Source organism: Ahaetulla prasina, chromosome 4, assembly GCF_028640845.1.
Source record: "Ahaetulla prasina isolate Xishuangbanna chromosome 4, ASM2864084v1, whole genome shotgun sequence".
Classification (NCBI taxonomy): domain Eukaryota; kingdom Metazoa; phylum Chordata; class Lepidosauria; order Squamata; family Colubridae; genus Ahaetulla; species Ahaetulla prasina.
In genome coordinates this window covers 16,281,325-16,302,494 of record NC_080542.1, presented here as the reverse complement: position 1 = coordinate 16,302,494, position 21,170 = coordinate 16,281,325, and the positions used below count along the sequence as shown (strand labels likewise).

The window sequence follows — 21,170 nt, the reverse complement described above, 5'->3', positions numbered from 1 at the left end:
TTACAAAAAAAATGCTCCAATTAACCAAAATCTTGGCTTACTTATTCTTACCCAGAAGGTCATGAGATAGATGCTAAGTGAAAGTCACAGGATCAGGAAATGTATAGACTTGAGAAATAACTTCAACAATGAAGATGTTCCCTGTCTGATAATACCAATGATTTGATGGCAGAGTGTAACAGATACTGCATGTAGCAGCTGGGACTCTAGGCATGATGTAGATTTAGGTAATAACAGTAATATCAGGAGGACAATGGGTGGCATTAGGTAAAACGTCTTCTTCTGGACATCAGTTCCTTTCTTCTATGCCCTTCAAATGGTCTGGGTTATTAGTCAGTTAAAGAAAAATCCTCAGGTCTGCAGGGCAAAGGCATCTAGAAGGACTGAGGTCTACATTTCTGAAGCCAGAGTGGAGTTTGTCAATTGTCAGATTTTAGAGAATCTGACATTCTGACAGTTTAGCTGACTGTAAGCCTATACTGTGTTTCCCCCAAAATAAGACCCTGTCTTATATTTTTTTGAACTTTGAAATAAGCACTTGGCCTTATTGCTATGTGCTCAAAAGCCCGATTGGGCTTATTATCGGGGATGCCTTATTTTGGAGAAAACAGGGTACCCTTGAACAATTGTTTCTGTTTACACTTCTCAAGTTTTGTTCAGCAGCTATGCCTCTTAAGCATGGTGACTCATTAAATCTTATATTGTAGCTTCATGGAGAAGGATGGTTCACCTTCTCAAAGCTTCCACAATTAGAAAGTTTACTATAGGCATGGTTGAATGGAAAGAACATTTTATATTTTATTATTACACTTAAACCCAGCCATTTTGTTTTAAAAATATTTTAAGGTAGCTATCAATGCTGGTTTTGTCACTCATTTAAATTCAATTGTTTACAAGACTGATTTCTATAAATCATTTATGAGGTTTTTTCGCATGAGTTGTTGCTTGTTATTCAGCTCAGGTCTTATCAAGATGATGTAGAGTTTGGGGAAGAAAATGAGGACCAATAATCCAGCACTTGAGGCTAAAATGGAGAAGATCTCCACAGCCACCATGTATTTCCCTTTGGTGCTCTGGTAGGCTGGGACAAAAGAGATCCAGACACTGCAAAAGAGAAGCATGCTGAGGGCAATAAATTTGGCTTCATTGAAACTATCTGGGAGGTTCCTGCCAAGGAAAGCCACTGTAAAGCTGATCATGGCCAAGAGGCCAATGAAACCCAGGACACAATAAAACATGGCAGCGGAGCCTTCATTGCATTCCAGGACCATTTCTGTAGGCAGTGAGTGCATATCAAGGTCTGGGAAGGGAGCAGATTTCACCAGCCACACAGTACAAAGAGTGGTTTGAATGAGGGAGCAGGAAGGCACCATAAAGACGGCCAACTTATTCCCTACCCATGACCTCATCTTAGAATCTGGCCTAGTGGCCATGAAAGCCAAGACCACAATGAGAGTTTTGGCCACCACACAAGAAACCGCCAGAGAGAAAACAATTCCAAAAGCAGTTTGGCGAAGGAGACAGGTTGCCATCTGCGGCCGACCAATGAAAAGCAAAGGACAGAGAAAGGAAAGCAAAAGGGAAGCCAGGAGGGTGTAGCTGAGGCCCCGGTTGTTGGCCTTGACGATGGGTGTATTCTTGTGTCGGACAAAGACTGCAAGGACCAGAGCTGTGATGGAGGAAAATAAAAGAGCAACAATGGCCAAGGTGATCCCCAAAGGCTCTTGAAAAGCTAGGAAACTGATCTCTTTTGGAATGCATTGATCCTGGGCTTTGCTGGGATAGTGATCCTCTGGACACTGGTAACAAGAATCCATGTCTGAAAAGGAAAAAAAAGTCTCTTTGGCAAAAGTAGACCAAGATCAGAAGATAAGGAGAAACCTGGCCTATAGAAGTGACTAAATGATTTCTCCTCCTCCTCCTCCTCCTCCTCCTCCTCCTCCTCCTCCTCCTCCTCCTCCTCCTCCTCCTCCTCCTTCCCCCAGTAATGGTGCTTTCATGAGACATAATTCAGAGCCTAATACCCTTTGTTTATTTACTTTTCATTCATTAGGTTTATATCCCACTTTTCCTTCACGTGTTCTAGGCGACATACCTAGTCGTCTGTTGTTTTGCTTTCTCTACAAAAACAAACTGGTGGGATATGTTGAATATTGAAAGAATGACAGGACCAAAGTCAGCAGTGAACAATCATGATAAATTGTGGAGAGACTTACGTGAGCTCAGCCACAAAAATTAACATACATTTTATCCTTCTTAGAAATCTTCCTCAAGTACTATGGGTCTCAATACCCTAAGGATGTTCCAAGCCAGGTTTCAAAGAAGGTAGACTAAAAACTGTTCTATTTCAATTTGAATGAATGTGGACATGATTTGTTCTTTTCTAAACCCTGAACTTCTCTGTAACTCTCACCCTATTCTGCGAAATCTCTACGTAAAGAACATTACAAGTTTGTATGATTCATATGGAATCTATGGAAATAAAAAAAAAATCAAAATCCATAACTGGAAAAATCCCAGCATTGTCTTCCTTTAGAGCACTTCACCATTTGTATATTTCATAACATCCCACCAGGAAGGGGAAATTTCAACTACCATATTTTTTGGAGTGTAAGATGCAGTTTAGTTTTTGGGGAGGAAAATAGGAGAAAAAAATCTGCCTGCCAGACTAGCGTCCTTAGTCTGGTCAGCTTTAGCACATTAGTTTGCTATGTTGAGCATGCCTGAGCACTTTTTATCCCCTGCTTGGGGATAGAAAACAGCTGATCTTTGGAGAGAGAAGCAATGAGAAAAGCAGATGAAGCTCAGAAGATCACTTCACTCGCTAGCCCCTCGTTAGGGCTGAAAAAAGCTTCTAAAGCACAGCTGAGTTGGACGGAACAGGCAAAGTGTGGAAGATCACTTCACTCACTTTTTTTTATTTGCATTTATATCCCGCCCTTCTCCGAAGACTCACTTACACTATGTCAAACAATAGCCTTCATCCATTTGTATATTATATACAAAGTCAACTTAATTGCCCCCAACAATCTGGGTCCTCATTTTACCTATCTTATAAAGGATGGAAGGCTGAGTCAACCTTGGGCCTGGTGGAACTTGAACCTGCAGTAATTGCAAGCAGCTGCTGTTAATAACAGACCGTCTTAGCAGTCTGAGCCACCAGAGGCCCACTAGCGTCTTGTTAGGGCTGAAAAAAAAATCTTCAAAAAAGCTACATTCAGAGTATAAGATGCATCCAAATTTTCAGCCTCTTTTAGGGGGGAAAAGTGTGCTTTTTCATATACTCCAAAAAAATACAGTATTTCCCACATAAATGGAAAATATGAATCCCAATTTTTTGATCTCTGGTCTAGGTAAAAAATTTGGCCCAACACTTGGCTCCAGAGGTTTCCCTCAAGGAAAGCAAAAGATGAAAGGAATGATGCAATGAAAACTCTATCACTGTAGATATGGAGTGGCATTACCAACACATCAAAAAAAGGTCAGAATGTGCATCACAGTGGAGCAACACAGACCTATATCCATTCCCCTTTCTTTTTACCCAAAGAATTGTAATACTATTACCATCACCAATAAATTAAAACTTGGTAGGCATTGTACTTTACCTGTCCAGTTTGACACTTTTCCTTCTGGGCATGGAAGGCAATCATAACAACAAAATGGCTTCCCTTCCTTCTTGGTCTTGCTGTGACCTTTATGGCAGGGTTCATTACACAAAGAACGAGGCTGTACCTGCATGCAAAGGGAAGTCGTAATTACTTTAACTCTTAGCAAAACCTACTGGACAAATGGGTAAAGTACAATACTTGAATCTTGAAGTATTGAAGCTGCTGTAGCCATATAACTTTATGTCTAATTAGGCAGCCCTGGGAAGTAATATTGACATGTCTCTTTAAAAAAGTTCTTATTAACTAAAAATAAAAATCAAAGAAAAAGATTAAGCATACCCAGCTGTATAATAGATGAAAAAGAAAGAAACGGCATAAATTGATAAGCCTAAATAACAATAGCACTTAGACTTATATACCACTTCATAGTGCTTTACAGCCCACTCTAAGAGGTTTACAGAGTCAGCCTATTGCCCCCAACAATCTGGGTCCTCATTTTACCCACCTCGGAAGGATAGAAGGCTGAGTCAACCTTGAGTCTGGTCAGATTCGATCTGCCAAACTGCTGGCAGCCGGTGATCAGCAGAAGTAGCCTGCAGTACTGCACTCTAACCACTGCACCACTATGGTCATAAATACATTCTAACAGCAGGCATTGCTTAGGGCAGCACCTCTAAAACCATGTTCGCTTTCTAGTACAACTTAACTAAGGAAAAAAACAAGAAATCATCTGATTAATCAAAGACAGCAGAGACCAACTGACAGAAACCAGTCCGTATTGTCTCCCCTGTAGTATGGACAGATATACGGTAGTACTTAGTGGTGGGTTCCACTTACCTTCGCTACCGGTTCGGAATTGGGCGAACAGGTAGAAACCCACCACTGGTAGTACTACAAAACACAGTTTCCATACCCAAGTAAACAATCATGAGAGGTACTACCCCCACAAAAATAACCAGTAGCAGAACATGCACTACATCATAATAAGCATGAGAGTCAATTCAAGGCTGCACAAGTGACATCAACAAGGTCAAGCTATTAGATGCATCATTCCAATAAATGGAAAATATCATTTGTTAAAATGTCCCATAATTAATCTATAGTGAACAATTTGGCAGCCTTCTGAGTAGTTGAAGCACACTTTGAAAATATCTGGACCAATTGTCAAAAGAGTTTAAATTATTATTGTTATCAGAATTTGCATGAACTGTAGATTTAGAGACACGATCCAAAAATAGACCATGATATATACTTATTGCTACTTGGTGGATCCTGGCTATGGTCTCAAATGCTAATTGGCATGTTTACTCCTTTAGTAGTCTCTTCTATCCTTTCTTCTGTGAGTAAAAACATTCAGGGATTGAAAAACATTAGCTGCTCATGTCAACCTATATGGTTTTCCTTCTAGATACTTGTAATTGGAGATAACAATAAGATATTTCTGCTTAAATTCCGCTAAAATACTATCTATTTTAGAGCAGCTTTCCATCCACAAAACGAGTTGGAAGTGACCTTGGAGATGTTGTAGTCCAACCCCCTGCTCAATCAGGAGATCATACACCATTCTGGACAAACAGTTGTCCATTTTTTTCTTAAAATCTCCAGTGTTGGAGCACCCAAAACTTCTAAAGACAAACTCTTCCACTGGTTCTCACTGTTAGGAAATTTCTCCTAGTTCTAGGATGTTTCTCTCCTTGATTAGTTTCCATCCATTGCTTCTTATCCTGCCTTCAGATGCTTTGGAGAATAGATTGACCACCTATTCTTTGTGTCAGACCCTTAGAAATTGGAACACTGCTATCATGTCACTCCTAGTCCTTCTTTTCATTAAACTGTCATTTACCATACTGTTGAGTAGTGATTCTCGGAGTGAAAAGCAATTTTAAAATATTTGCAGAAGGATACATGGCTAGTAGGGCATACATGCATGATCTAAGATGGACACCCTCTGAAGTCCTCAAAAGATGATCTCACTCTCAATAGAATAGAATAGAATAGAATAGAATAGAATAGAATAGAATAGAATAGAATAGAATAGAATAGAATTTTATTGGCCAAGTGTGATTGGACACACAGGGAATTTGTTTTGGTGCATAAGCTGTCAGTGTACATAAAAGAAAAGAAAAAGAAAAAAAATACCTTCATCAAAGGTACAACATTTACAACACAAATGATGGTCATAGGTTGCAATTTAACCCTTAATGATAGCAACAAAAAGTTATATTCATAAAGTCATAAGTGGAAAGAGATTGGTGATGAAAACGATGAGAAGATTAATAGTAGTGTAGATTTAGTAAATAGTTTGACATTGTTGAGGGAATTATTTGTTTAGCAGAGTGATGGCCTTCGGGAAAAAACTGTTCTTGTGTCTAGTTGTTCTGTTGTGCAGTGCTCTATAGCATCGTTTTGATGGTAGGAGTTAAAACAGTTTATGTCCAGGATGCGAGGGATCTGTAAATATTTTCACAGCCCTCTTTTTGATTCGTGCAGTATACAGGTCCTCAATGTAAGGCAGGTTGATAGCAATTGTTTTTTCTGCAGTTCTAATTATCCTCTGAAGTCTGTGTTTTTCTTGTTGGGTTGCAGAACCAAACCAGACAGTTATAGAGGTGCAAATGACAGACTCAATAATTCCTCTGTAGAACTGGATCCTGAATCTTCAGTCATTAAACTATTTAGAATCTTTCAAATCAATTTCGGTTTTATACTTATTTGGATTAAGCATCAACTAACAGACTTAACTTAACATGGCAATATGGTTACTTTACTATTTATATTCTGAACTTAGAGTAGTGAAAATAATGAGAAAAACTGCAAACTGCAGACAGAACATACCCGGTTAAATCTCCTTGGCCATCTGATGGCATCAACAAAAAGACTGAAAGCATCTTCTTTGGGAGCTCTGTGATCAAATGTTCCCATTTTGACTTGATGCAATGTTAAGTTTGGGAATGTGATCCAATTGATAATATCAAATCCTGCTTCCAGGTTCCCATTTTGATCAAAGGAAATCATCTTCCCAACACTATTGTTAAAGGAGACTTTTCTGAGATAAGGATGGACCTAAAATGAAAGTGGGAAGAAAAAGCAACAGAGCTATGCAAATGTAATACAAACAATCTAACAGAAAGTGAGGATATTTCATAGCCATTCGGGTCTGGATGGGGATGAACAGACTTCGACTCAACCCATCCAAGACGGAGTGGCTGTGGATGCCAGCGTCCCGGTACAGTCAGCTAGTTCTGTCGCTGACTGTGGGGGGCAAGTCACTGCCCCCCAGGGAGTTGGTTCACAGCTTAGGCGTTCTCTTGGATGCACGGTTGTCGTTGGAAGAACACTTGACGGCCGTTGCCAGGGGAGCGTTTTATCAGGTTCGCCTGATCTGCCAACTGCGTTCCTTCCTGGACCGGGATTCGTTATGCACGGTCACTCATGCCCTCGCTACCTCCCGCCTGGATTACTGCAATGCTCTCTATATGGGGCTCCCCTTGAAGAGCACCGGGAGACTTCAACTGGTACAGAATGCGGCTGCACGGGGGATAGAGGGAGCGTCTCGGAGCTTCCATATAACATCTCTCCTACGCAAGCTGCACTGGTTGCCGGTGGTCTTCCGCGTGCAATTCAAGGTGTTGGTGATCACCTTTAAAGCGCTCTATGGCATAGGACCAGGTTACTTACGGAACCGCCTACTGCCGCCAATAGCCTCCCATCGACCTGGGCGCTCCCACAGGGAGGGTCTCCTCAGGGTGCCGTCAGCTAAACAATGTCGGCTGGCGGCCCCCAGGGGAAGAGCCTTCTCTGTTGGGGCACCTACCCTATGGAACGAACTGCCTCTGGGGCTACGCCTTCTTCCCGACCTCCGGGCCTTTAAGCGCGAGCTCAAGACTTTTTTGTTTCAACGAGCAGGGTTGGCCTAAGAGTAATTTTTAATTGAGTGGTTTTATTTCTTGTTATTTTAATATTCGGCCTTATGGTTTCAGATTTTTAAATTTCAAATATTGTGTTTTAATTTTTGTATATGTCTTTTTAACTTGGCTGTAAACCGCCCTGAGTCTTCGGAGAAGGGCGGTATAGAAATGTAAATAATAAATAAATAAATAAATAGGCTTGAATGATTTATTTATTATTTATTTATTTTAGTAATCATATTTGTATCCCGCTCTTCTCCCGAAGGACTTAACAGCCAATTTAAAACACAATATCCAACAAGTTAAAAACAAGATAAAATTAATATAACTTATGGCCGAATTATCTAAAAACTAAAGAGTAGCAATCTAAAACTCCATTAAAACAGCATTTTTAGGCTAGCCCTGCTAGTAATTAGTAATGCCTAATCATATTATCAATTTTCCTAATTAAAAATATATAGCTAAGCAGGTGCTTATTATTAGTGCTTACAATATGTCAATAATTTAAACATGAAGTCAAACCAAGTGAGGAGGAGGAGGAGGAGGAGGAGGAGGAGGAGGAGGAGGAGAAGAAGAAGAAGAAGAAGAAGAAGAAGAAGAAGAAGAAGAAGAAGAAGAAGAAGAAGAAGAAGAAGAAGAAGAAGAAGAAGCATCAAGACACCATAACTAACTTGAATTAAAAGAACTGAGCAAAGAGGCAAACCAAGATTCTTGTATCATATATCAGTGTTCCTAACTCTCTACTACGACTAGAAGTCTTGTATGATCTCTGTTCCTTTGATCTTCCTTGCAATTATTTAAACTGGAGCATCCTATGCATTTTGACATAGTTACATATTAGCTGTGTCATTTATTTCATGTGGGGGGAATTCACTGGAGAAAGCAATTATATTTGGGAGAGCTAGAGGTAAAAGTCCACCAAAGAACATGATGGCCAGACGTTTTCAAAGCTGACACCAAAAGGATCACAGAAAAACTGAAAAAGTATTTCAAGATTGGAAGATGTTGAAAAGCCTGGCCCATAGAATCGCCAAGAATTTGACACAACTGAATGGATATAATCATCACCACCATCATCATCATCATCTATTAGATAATAATGTTAACATTATAAAGTGAAGACTTCAGCCTATGTAGACAAGCATTCCTGAGAGTGGGAATCTAACTTACAACAGTTTCCTTGAACTTGTGATTTCAAGACATTACCTGCCAAAGCAATGAATTCAGAACATTCTTCTGTCCTTCCCCTGACATAGTTCTGTGTTTGAGCATTGATGAGCTCATGGATTTCAATGCATGGGCCACAGCATAAACTGCATTGTAGATGCTATAGCTATGAGGAGTTATGCTCATGTCAAAGACAGATCTAGGAAGAGTCTCCAGTTTCTCCTCCCCACTGCAGAGATTCCAAACATTGTCCTCTAAGGTTGTTGGGAAGGAACAATCAAATGCCTGTCTCCAAAAGTCCTTAAGAAAACCATCTCTGGTTTCCACATTAGGGTTTCTCATCTGAAGAAAATTTTGGAAACCCACCACCTCCTTTGACTGGATTGCAAAGGCTAAGGAACCGTGAAGGATATCTAGATCCCAGGATCGTTGAAAAGGAACAGAAGTGAATTCTACCTGCGCCATCATTATCCAGACTTTACCTGTCTTCATTTGAATGTCTTCAACTTCCAAAATTCTAGGAAACATTCTCAAAAAGATAGTAGTGTGAATCTCACCATGTATAACCACAACACTGGCAATGCTATTACTTATCAAGACGTAGAGTTTGACCCACGATTCCATCATTTCATGAATGCCACTTTTGAAATACACAGTTGGGAATGGTTCTATAAAGTCAAAGCAGATACCACTTTGGGAAAACTTGGGAAGTTCTTTCTGTATAAACCTGAGGCCATTGTCATCCTGTAAAAAAATGACACCAATCCAGGTCCATCTGAAATGCAAAAGCAGTTGAACCATTCCCATATATTGTTGGTTTCTATTAGGGAGCATCCATTGGAAGAAGGCTTGTTGGGATGGGTCATTAATCACAGGAGACGATCCATATCCAAGCTATTAAAAAAAAAACCAAGCAAGACTAAGTAAATAGGATTTGTATACACAAACTTTTATTGTAGGAAGGTTGAATATCCATCTCATATTTTGTGAAAGAGTGGAAGAAGATGAAAAGTGATGGGAATAAGTCCTGTTAAGTATGGAGCTTAACTTTTCTCTGTCTTCCAAGAATTAATGAAAGTTTGGTCCTTTCATTTGTTCTTTACTTCTTGTTGCAATAACCACTCATATGCTATGATAAAAATAATTCTCCACCAAAATAATTGCCCAAGAATGGGAAAGGAGAGGATTTGATCAAATTAGGACTGTAACAAAAGACAGTAACCCTTTCAACCCTTTGGACATGGAAAGGGTGCAACATCAACTGATACATTTTAAATATGTAGACCACATCAACCAAGACCATTAAATGATTTGGAGAATGGTTTTTATCATCAACCAGAAAATTGTTTCTGAATTATATAGGACAGAATTGGAATATATTCCTCTAAGGAATTAAATCACACCCTTTCTGGTAGAAGAACTACAGCCATTTTTGTAAAAAAAAACAAAAACGGAAGTCATAATTTATCTTAGTAATATGACTTGACAAAATGAGAGGAAAGTATTGATAGCTGTAAAAGAAAACAAACCTAAGAATTAGCATATTGAATTGTTATATGTTACCCAAAGTGACTTTACAATTATATCTATTTGGTCAATGAGCAGCAGCATTTAAAACAACAAAATAGTGAGGCAAATAGATACAATCAGCGGTGGAATCCTTCCAGTTTAATAACTGGTTCGATGATTGCGCGCTGTGTGCACATGCACAGTTCAATGAAAAATCTCCTTCCACGTTAGTGCTAGGGAATTAAAACAGCTGAGGCACGGCAATCCACTCTGCTATGCTAGATAAATAAATAAATAAATAAATAAATAAATAAATAAATAAATAAATAAATAAATAAATAAATAAATAAATAAATCTCAAGTAACTGTGTTCTCTTTGTTGATGATGTCAAACTATTTAACACCACTGACAATACATCTACCATTCAAAAAGAAGTTGATCATATAACCGCTTAGTCTAAAACTTGGCAACTCCAAATCTCAATCAGCAAATGCTCAGTCTTACATATTGGAAAAAAGAACCTAAGCACTAAGTACTTGTTTGATGGACATTACCTTACAGATGACCCCCACCCTGTTAAAGACCTTGGAGTTTTCATATTTAATGATCTAAGTGCCAAAGGCCACTGCAACTACATAGCAAAAATGGCTCTAAGAGTTGTAAACCTAATTTTGCGTAGCTTCTTTTCCAAAAACACCACACTACTGACCAGAGCATATAAAACATTTGTTTGGCCAATTCTTGATTACAGCTCGCCTGTCTGGAACCCATACCACATTTCTGACATCAATACAATTGAACGTGTCCAGAAATATTTTACAAGAAGAGTTCTCCACTCCTCCGTAACCAACAAAATACCTTATCCCACCAGACTTGAAATCCTAGGTTTAGAAAGCTTGGAACTCCATCACCTTCGACAGGACCTGGGTTTAACTCATAGAATCATCTATTGTAATGTCCTTCCTATTAAAGACTACTTCAGCTGCAATTGCAATAATACAAGAGCAACCAATAGAGTTAAACTTAATGTCAACCACTCCAATTTGGATTGCAAAAAATATGACTTCTGTAACAGAGTTATCTATGCTTGGAATGCATTACCTGACTCTGTGGTCTCTTCTCATAATCCCAAAAGCTTTAACCAAAAACTGTTTACTGTTGACCTCACCCCATTCCTAAGAGGACTTTAAGGGGCATGCATAAGAGCACAAACGTGCCTACCATTCCTGTCCTATTGTTTCTTTTTCACACACACACACAAACACACACACACACACACACACACACGTGCACACACACACACACACACACATATATTTGTTTTCTGAGGTTTTCACGGGTGTTTGTATGTAGGTCTTTGGTTATTCGGGTTTTCTCCCGCGTAAAATTGGAAGTGTCTTGGCGACGTTTCGACGAAGTCTCATTCGTCATCTTCAGGCTTCAGCTTCGTGCTTCTGGGAGCAATGTGTGATTGCAGCTGTTTCTTCCTTTTTAACTGCTAGTGGGGTTTTGAACTGATTGGGTGGGAGCTTGGCTGTGCTCTGATTGGATGGAGGTTTTTTTGTGCTCTGATTGGCTGGGGGTGTGTCCTGTGTTGGGGGGGGCTTGGTTGTGCTCAGATTAGTCTGAGTTGCAGGGGGATTTGAGCTGGTGAGCTGCATTGCTGTTGTTTGGCTTCGTGTTTGTGGTCGTGCTACATCTTCATAGTGGGTGTCTGTCTGCTGTATGTATGGATTGGAGGGGTTTGAAATGGCTAATGTTGCAGCTGCGGTCTGGCTTCTGGTCCTTGGTCGTGCTTCCTGATCAGTGTGGGTTTGGGTCTGCTTTCTGGGTGGATGTGTGGTGGTGACATCCTGTGTGGACCTCGTGAGTGTGGGTCTGGTGTCATTCCTCGTGTTAGGGACTCGTTTGTCAATAAGGGCGGGTTTCCAAATGGCTGGTAGGCGGGAGGTATCATCTCGTTTGTTCATGCTGTGTGGGCATTTTTCTATCTCGATGGCTTCTCTGATTATTCTGTTGTTAAAGTATTCAGTTTTGGCGATAGTTCTGGTCTTTTTAAAGTCAATATCGTGTCCTGTGGCTTTAAGGTGTTGGACCAGGGAAGAAATTGGTTCCTCTTTTTTGACTGAGTTCTTGTGTTCTTCAATGCGTGCACTTATTCTTCTGTTGGTTTGTCCGATGTATACATACATATATACAATTTTATATATATATAAATTTATATTTATATATATATATATATGTTTTCTGAGGTTTTCACGGGTGTTTGTATATAGGTCTTTGGTTGTTCGGGTTTTCTCCCGTGTAAAATTGGAAGTGTCTTGGTGACGTTTCGACGAAGTCTCATTCGTCATCTTCAGGCTTCAGCTTCGTGCTTCTGGGAGCAATGTGTGATCGCAGCTGTTTCTTCCTTTTAACTGCTAGTGGGGGTTTGAACTGATTGGGTGGGAGCTTGGCTGTGCTCTGATTGGATGGGGGGGTTTTGGGTTGGAGGGGTTGATCATGATCAGTGTGGGTTTGGGACTGCTTTCTGGGTGGATGTGCGGTGGTGACATCCTGTGTGGACCTCGTGAGTGTGGGTCTGGTGTCATTCCTCGTGTTAGGGACTCGTTTGTCAATAAGGGCGGGTTTCCAAATGGCTGGTAGGCGGGAGGTGTCATCTCGTTTGTTCATGCTGTGTGGGCCATGCACTGCCTGCCCCACCACATACATTGGACAAACCAACAGAAGAATAAGTGCACGCATTGAAGAACACAAGAACTCATTCAAAAAAGAGGAACCAACTTCTTCCCTGGTCCAACACTTTAAAGTCACAGGACATGATATTGACTTTAAAAAGACCAGAACTATCGCCAAAACTGAACACTTTAACAACAGAATAATCAGAGAAGCCATTGAGATAGAAAAACGCCCACACAGCATGAACAAACGAGATGACACCTCCCGCCCACCAGCCATTTGGAAACAAGACCGTGTTGACAAACGAGTCCCTAACACGAGGAATGACACCAGACCCACACTCACGAGGTCCACACAGGATGTCACCACCGCACATCCACCCAGAAAGCAGTCCCAAACCCACACTGATCATGAAGCACGACCAAGGACCAGAAGCCAGACCGCAGCTGCAACATTAGACATTTCAAACCCCTCCAATCCATACATGCAGCAGACTGACACCCACTATGAAGATGTAGCACGACCACAAAGCCAAACAACAGCTATGCAGCTCACCAGCTCAAATCCCCCTGCAACACAGACTAAACTGAGCACAAACAAGCCCCCACCAACACAGGACACACCCCCAGCCAATCAGAGCACAAAAAACCCCCCATCCAATCAGAGCACAGCCAAGCTCCCACCCAATCAGTTCAAACCCCCACTAGCAGTTAAAAGGAAGAAACAGCTGCGATTGCACATTGCTCCCAGAAGCACGAAGCTAAAGCCTGAAGATGACGAATGAGACTTCGTCGAAACGTCGCCAAGACACTTCCAATTTTACACGGGAGAAAACCCGAACAACCAAAGACCTATATATATATATATATATATTTGTTTTCTGAGGTTTTCGCGGGTGTTTTTATGTAGGTCTTTGGTTATTCGGGTTTTCTCCCACGTAAAATTGGAAGTGTCTTGGCGACGTTTCGACGAAGTCTCATTCGTCATCTTCAGGCTTCAGCTTTGTGCTTCTGGGAGCAATGTGCGATCGCAGCTGTTTCTTCCTTTCAACTGCTAGTGGGGGTTTGAACTGATTGGTTGGGAGCTTGGCCATGTTCTGATTGGGTGGAGGTGTGTTCTGATTGGTTGGGGGGTTTGGCTGTGCTCTGATTGGTTGGGGGGGTGTTCTGTTTGGGGGGGGGGCTTGGTTGTGCTCAGGTTAGTCTGAGTTGCAGGGGGATTTGAGTTGGTGAGCTGCATTGCTGTTGTTTGGCTTCGCATTCGTGGTTGTGCTACATCTCCATGGTGGGTGTCAGTCTGCTGCATGTATGGATTGGAGGGGTTTGAAATGGCTAATGATGCAGCTGCGGTCTGGCTTCTGGTCCGTGGTCGTGCTTCATCATCAGTGTGGTTTTGAGTCTTCTTTCTGCGTGGATGTGTGATGGTGACATGCTGTGTGGCACTCGTGAGTGTGGGTCTTGCGTCATTCTCCATGTTTTGTTTTGTTTTATTTGCATTTATATCCCGCCCTTCTCCAAAGACTCAGGGCAGCTTACACTATGTTAGCAATAGTCTTCATTCTATTTGTATATTTATATACAAAGTCAACTTATTGCCCCCAACAATCTGGGTCCTCATTTTACCTACCTTATAAAGGATGGAAGGCTGAGTCAACCTTGGGCCTGGTGGGACTTGAACCTGCAGTAATTGCAAGCAGCTGCTGTTAATAACAGACTGTCTTAGCAGTCTGAGCCACTCAAGGACCCTTGAGTGTTAGGATTTGTATGTGTTTGTTATGTAGGTCTTTGGATCCTGAATAACCAAAGACCTATATATGTGTGTGTGTGTGTGTGTGTGTGTGTGTGTGTGTGTGTGTGTAGGTCTTTGGTTATTCGGGTTTTCTCCCACGTAAAATTGGAAGTGGAAGTGTCTTGGCGACGTTTCGACGAAGTCTCATTCGTCATCTTCAGGCTTCAGCTTCGTGCTTCTGGGAGCACGAAGCTGAAGCCTGAAGATGACGAATGAGACTTCGTCGAAACGTCGCCAAGACACTTCCAATTTTACGCGGTAGAAAACCCGAATGACCAAAGACCTACATACAAACACCCGCGAAAACCTCAGAAAACAAATACATTCTCGTAGTGAAATCCCAACTTTTTGAATTATCAAAATTGAAAATCAAACGATTCTATCTGCAGCACATGAATATACCGCTATGATTGCTCTTTTCAATCCAACAAAGGTTTGTAAAATTAAAGCACCAGTAGCACCAGCGTATAGAAGTATTAGGATTTTGTACTATGCTAAATTGGGTGCATAAATACCCATGTTTTGTAAAGGTCTGCCAACAAATTAATATAGAGATTGGAAAAGGGAATGAGCAAAAACACATCCTTGTGGCACTCCTTTCTCCAAGTTTACTGTGCCAGAGAGGGTCCAATGCAGTGGTGGGTTTCAAATTTTTTTATTACTGGTTCTGTGGGTGTGGCTTGGTGGGCATGGCTTGGTGGGCGTAGCAGGGGAAGGATACTGTAAAATCTCCATTCCCACCCCACTCCAGGGGAAGGATACTGTAAAATCTCCATTCCCATCCCACTCCAGGGGAAGGATACTATAAAATCTCCATTCCCATCCCATTCCAGGGGAAGGATACTGTAAAATCCCCATTCCCTCCCAATCAGCTGGGACTCAGAAGGCAGAGAATAGATGGGAGCGGGGCCAGTCAGAGATGGTATTTACCAATTCTCCGAACTACTCAAAATTTCCAGAACTGGTCAGAACCTGCTGAAACCCACCTCTGGTTCAATGGGGGTTACATGCAACAAACAAACAGGGGTTTGATAGCAATGTCCCACAAACTGGCAGATTTGACTCCCCTCTGGTGGAGGCTGTTGCTTTCCAGCCAACTCCCTAAGCTTTCACTTCCTATTGACAAGTGGAGGCCTTGAAACCTCTGCCTGCTCTAAACTATGCCCCTTTCATGGGACAAATACACATCTCCCAGGGTAATGTTGCAAGATCCAATCTGGGTCGATCACCAGGGCCAGAGATTTAGTCTTCTGAACTTCTGGACTCATTCTGGAGCCCATCTTCAGGGAACTTCTCTTTAGCAAAACTTGTCTACATCCCTGATGATGAGCTCCAACACAAGTCCAAAAGCCCAGAAGACTAAACCTCTGGGCCTGATGACTGACTCAGTTTGAATCTATACCCCCTTCCTCAGGTAACTCAAGGATGGATCCTGTGAATAGCTAATTCAAAATTTTAAAAGATTCTGGGTCAGGATTCATGTCTAATGCACAGAATAAACATCCCCTTTAGGGTGATGCTACCTTCTTCATCTCAAATTAATAAAAATACTCCAGGTATCTACCTTACCTGTGGTAACTTGTATATGCTCAGAATGGTTGCCATGAAAAGACATGCTTTAGAGTCGGGGCCCCCAATCACAGCCATAGTGGTACTTCGGGCATCGCATTTATAGTTTGGAATGAACTTGCCCCAAGTAGAGAGGAGCTCCAGTGAAGCAAGATAAGTTAAGCTTCCTGTGAAGTAGGCATTATAAATGTTGAAACCCAAGGAGATGTTGTGTAGCATCTGGGTATCATCATTGATCTCCTTCACAGCAAAGACAAGAGCCAAGATGTGCTGGTAGGTCTGAGTCAAAAATCTGTAATGAGATTTACCTGCACCATTGAATTCTCTCTACTTAAGCAGTTTAAGGCTTTCTAAATTTCTATTCCCTTAATATATAGTTATTGCATTTTGTAATACAGAATCATAAGATATCTGGACAACTTCATGATGAAACTGAGGCGCAAGTTCTCAACTATTTTCAACTGAAAAGATGGGATCCACCAAAACTCACTTTGTTCTGGCAGATCACCCCTGGACTTCCTAAAGCACCATACCAAAACCTAGCATAAACCTTTTTTAAAACCTAGCATAAAAAGCCATACGTTTCAGTGAGGTGCTTTTAAATCTCCATCTAACTATCTCTGTCTAGATATTGATTCCAAAAATGCATGTCAGTTTAACTTTCATTTTGAACGAGAGGACATGTATGAGAGAAAATAAGAAGTGACCTTGGGTATGAATACTACCAACCACTTATCTTAGCAGGAAATAGGGTTTAGCCATGGACTGCATGTCCTACATAGGATTTCCATTAGTTGGACATCCTCATTTTGAAATTTGAATTTCCCATTATCCCAGCCATCTTTCAAGAATGCTGTTTGGTTGCAAATTCATCTTCTGCCACACCCTACGTTCAAATCCCATCCTGATATTGTTCAGGATTATTTTACCAATTTAGATTTTTAATAGCTGTCAGTTGTCTTTCAATTCACAGTCCTTAAATGAAAGATTGAATGTTCTTATCATGGAAATCTTATATCTTATGATTTATGGTTTTTATCTTACGATTTATAATTTACCATTTTGTTGCTTGTATGTATTCTAAGAACTTATGCACCAGAGACAAATTCCTTGTGTATCCAATCACACTTGGCCAATCAAGAATATACCAATAAAGAATATTTAAAATAAGTTAATATCAATCTTCCTTGGATGTTCAGGAAAATGAAAAGGAACACTTCTCTTAAAATTAGTTGCAAGTTAGAGCATAATGAGAATAATAATAATAGGACAGAGTGACAGATTTTATTTTCCTGGGCTCCAAGATCACCGCTTGCAGCCAGGAAATTTAAAGACACTTATTCCTGGGGAGGAAAGCTATGGCAAATCTAGACAGCATACTAAAAATCAGAGACATCACCCTGCTAACAAAAGTGCATATAATCAAGGCTATGGTTTTTCCCAATTGCAATGTATGGCTGTGAAAGTTGGACCATAAGAAAGTCTGAGCGCCAAAGAATTGAGGCCTTTAAACTATGGTACTGGAGAAGATTCCTGCCAGTCCCTTGGACTGCAAGACAATCAAACCGATCAGTCCTAGAAGAAAGCAACCCTGACTGCTCTTTAGGAGGCCAGATCCTGAAGATAAACTTCCAATACTTTGGCCACTTAATAAGAAGGAAGGACTCACTGGAGAAGAGCCTAATGCTGGGAAAGATTGAAGGCAAAAGAAGAAGGGGAAGAGAGAACGAGGTGGCTGGATGGAGTCACTGAAGCAGTAGGTGTGAGCTTAAATGGACTCCAGAGCATGGTAGAGGACAAGAAGGCCTGGAGGAATGTTGTCCATGGGGTCACGATGGGTCGGACACGACTTCGCAACTAACAACAACAACAACAACAACCAACAATAGGTCACAAAATAGTGGGGAGGGTAGAACAAGCCTCAATAATGTCCAACCATATAAAATTTAACCGATCTTCCTTCTTGGGAACATACTGTAAAGTGATGTGTTATGTGTTCATTTTTGTCTGGAGTCTCTTTCACCGGATGAATATTATAGCTCATTGAAGCTTAAAGGATAGTAAGTTCCTCAGTTTTTAATTTGATTGAAAAGTCATGGCTACAAATCTAAGGAGACACTTATCACCTGAACCGTTTGATTAAGATACCAATTGCTTACATGAGATCATCAAGGACTTCAGAAGAGGGATGCCTTTCAAAGTTGAGAGGGTTGGAAAACATGAAGCTTTGTGAACTAATGGCAGCTATAATCACATCCCCTGGCTGATAATATTTATGCTTGATATTCCGTGGATCACTGTTCATGCATTTAGGAACTGGAACATCACATGACGTTGAAGGAAGCAGTATGAGAATCCAGAGAATAAAGTTCATGATTTTTCATTGACATCTTCTTCTTAACATCACCTGTGTTTTTCCAGTCATTCAGGGTTGGCATCCTGGCATGGCCATCCATGTCAGCTTCATTAATAGGTTCGGAGCTCCCCATGGCTTTAAAATCCCTGCAGCCAATGTTCCAGCATAGATTAAGAAGAATCACCAATCTTGATTTTGTTTTGCTAGTCGCTACCAGAAAATCCCTTGCCCTCTGGAGGAGTTTTCCAAGTAATCAGCATCAGTTGGATAATTATGGAGAATTTAAACATCTGCTTATCATTTGAAGTTTTTTTTTTTCATGTAGCAGAAGAAAATCATTTCCCAACCTATCCCAAAGGTGGTTTTTCAAGAGGCAATTGGACTTTCTGATGTTTTTTTTAAGACGTTTCCCTTCTCATCCAAGAAGCTTCTTCAGAGCTGAAGAACCTTCTTGGATGAGAAGTGAAAAGTCTTCAAAGAAAAACCAGAAAGTCCAGTTGCCTCTTAAAAAGCCACCTTGAAGACAAGCATGACCTGGATCAGGTTCTAGAGAACCAGTAAGCGGAAATTTTGAGTAGTTCAGAGAACCAGCAAATACCACCTCTGGCTGGTCCCAGAGTGGGGTGGGAATGGAGATTTTGCAGTATCTTTCCCCTGCCACGCCCACCAAGCCACACCCAAAAAGCCATGCCCACAGAAGCAGTAGTAAAAAAAATTGAATTCCATCACTGACCTGGATGACTGAGAATCTCCATCGATATTGTCATCTTAGTACAATTTGATAGCTTATTGGTATCTAACATTTCAACAAACTATTGTTTCAACAATCCTTTGCTCTCTTTCTAAAAAGTTTCTAAAATAAGAGTTAAGAGTATTTAGTTGGAGTATTTCCATTTGTGTTCAAAGCAGGCAAGATGAAAAAAAATATTTATTTATTTATTTATTTATTTTGTCAAATACATATTAAATAATATATATAAGCATAAATTAAAAACATAAAATGAATACAACTAAAGGCAACAGACCTCTTAGGAATGGTTGAGGTCAACAGTAGACAGTTTTAAGTTAAAGTTTTGGGGATTTGGGGATGAGACCATGGAGTCTGGTAGTGCATTCCAGGCATTAACAACTCTGTTACTGAAGTCATATTTTCTACAATCGAGATTGGAGTGGTTCACTTTAAACTTGAATCTATTGTGTGCTTGTGTATTGTTGTAGTTGAAACTGAAGTAGTCATTGACAGGAAGGACATTGTAGCAGATAATTTTATGAGCTAAGCTCAGGTCATACCAAAGGTGGCGTAGTTCTAAATTTTCTAGATCCAGAATTCCAAGTCTGGTGGCATAAGGTATCTTGTTGCGATCAGAGGAGTGGAGGACTCTTCTTGTGAAATATTTCTGGACATGCTCAATTGTATTAATGTCCGATATGCAGTGTGGGTTCCAGACAGATGAGCTGTAATCAAGAATTGGTTTAGCGAATGTTTTGTATGCTCTGGTTAGTAGTGTAATCTTACCAGAGAAGCTAACCAAGATTAGGTTTACACTCTTAATGCCTTTTTGATGATGTAGTTGCAATGGGCTTTGGCACTTAGATAATTTGATATGAGAACTTGAAGGTCTTTGACAGAGAGAGGGTCATCTACAAGGTCATGTCCACCTAGCTTGTATTTAATGTTCTGGTTCTTTTGTTGGTTGAGACAGAGCATTTGTTGGTTGAGATTTGGAGTTGCCAAATTTTTGAACATTCCGACACAAAGTCAAGGGTAGCAGCATTGTTGGTAGTGTTAAATAGTTTAAATCATCAGCAAAGAGAACACAATTACTTATAATATGATCACAAAGGTCATTTATGTATAATATGAAGTCCTATGTGGGTCCTAGAACGCTACCTTGGGGGACACCACTATTAACAGGCGCTGCCTATTTTGACCACTTGTTGCCTGTTTGACACGAACGCAGTTATCCAATTATGGAGTGGTCTGGAGATGCCATAGGATTTTAGTTTTAGAAGTTTGTTGTGTACCATTGAGTCAAAGGCTTTACAGAAGTCTATGTAAATTGTATCTATTGCTTTGCCCTGATCAAGATTTGTAGTCCATATCTTTTTGCAGTGTAGAAGTTGTAGATTACAGAATAATTTTTTTCTGAAACCAAATTGTTTATTAGAGAGTAGGTTGTTTGTTTCTAGGTGAAGGGTAATGGATTGTTGATGATTGATTCCATTACTTTGCAGGTGATGCAGCATAAAGAAATTGGTCTGTAATTTTCAACTAGGCTGGGGTCTCCTTTTTTGAAGACAGGGATGACCGTGGCTAGTGACCATAGATTGGAAAGGGAGCTGCTCCTGAAAGATTTTTCAAAGATTATGCTTAAGGGTTCTGCTATAATAGTGGAAAGCTTTTTTAAGAAGTATGCACTTAGACCATCAGGTCCAATAGATAGAGATAGTTTCAGTCTATGTAGTGCCTTTTCAACATTATCTTCTGTGAAATCTATTTGTGTTAGATCATTGTAGTCATTATTGGTACGACTGGGGGATGTCGGGTATGAGCCATTGCTATTAACAAAGACTGAGCCGAAGAA

At 40.5% G+C, this 21,170-nt stretch overlaps 1 protein-coding gene across 1 annotated transcript; it reads right to left on the bottom strand.

Annotated features, from left to right (window-relative positions):
- Positions 1–905: 905 nt before the first annotated feature.
- Positions 906–18,718, bottom strand: LOC131198012 (vomeronasal type-2 receptor 26-like). The gene is made up of 7 exons (XM_058182521.1): positions 18,637–18,718; positions 18,389–18,545; positions 16,230–16,521; positions 8,723–9,427; positions 6,444–6,671; positions 3,606–3,732; positions 906–1,819 (listed from the first exon to the last, which is right to left on the bottom strand). Exons 1-7 carry the CDS (start codon positions 18,716–18,718, stop codon positions 906–908), a joined length of 2,505 nt encoding a protein of 834 aa, XP_058038504.1.
- Positions 18,719–21,170: the final 2,452 nt, after the last annotated feature.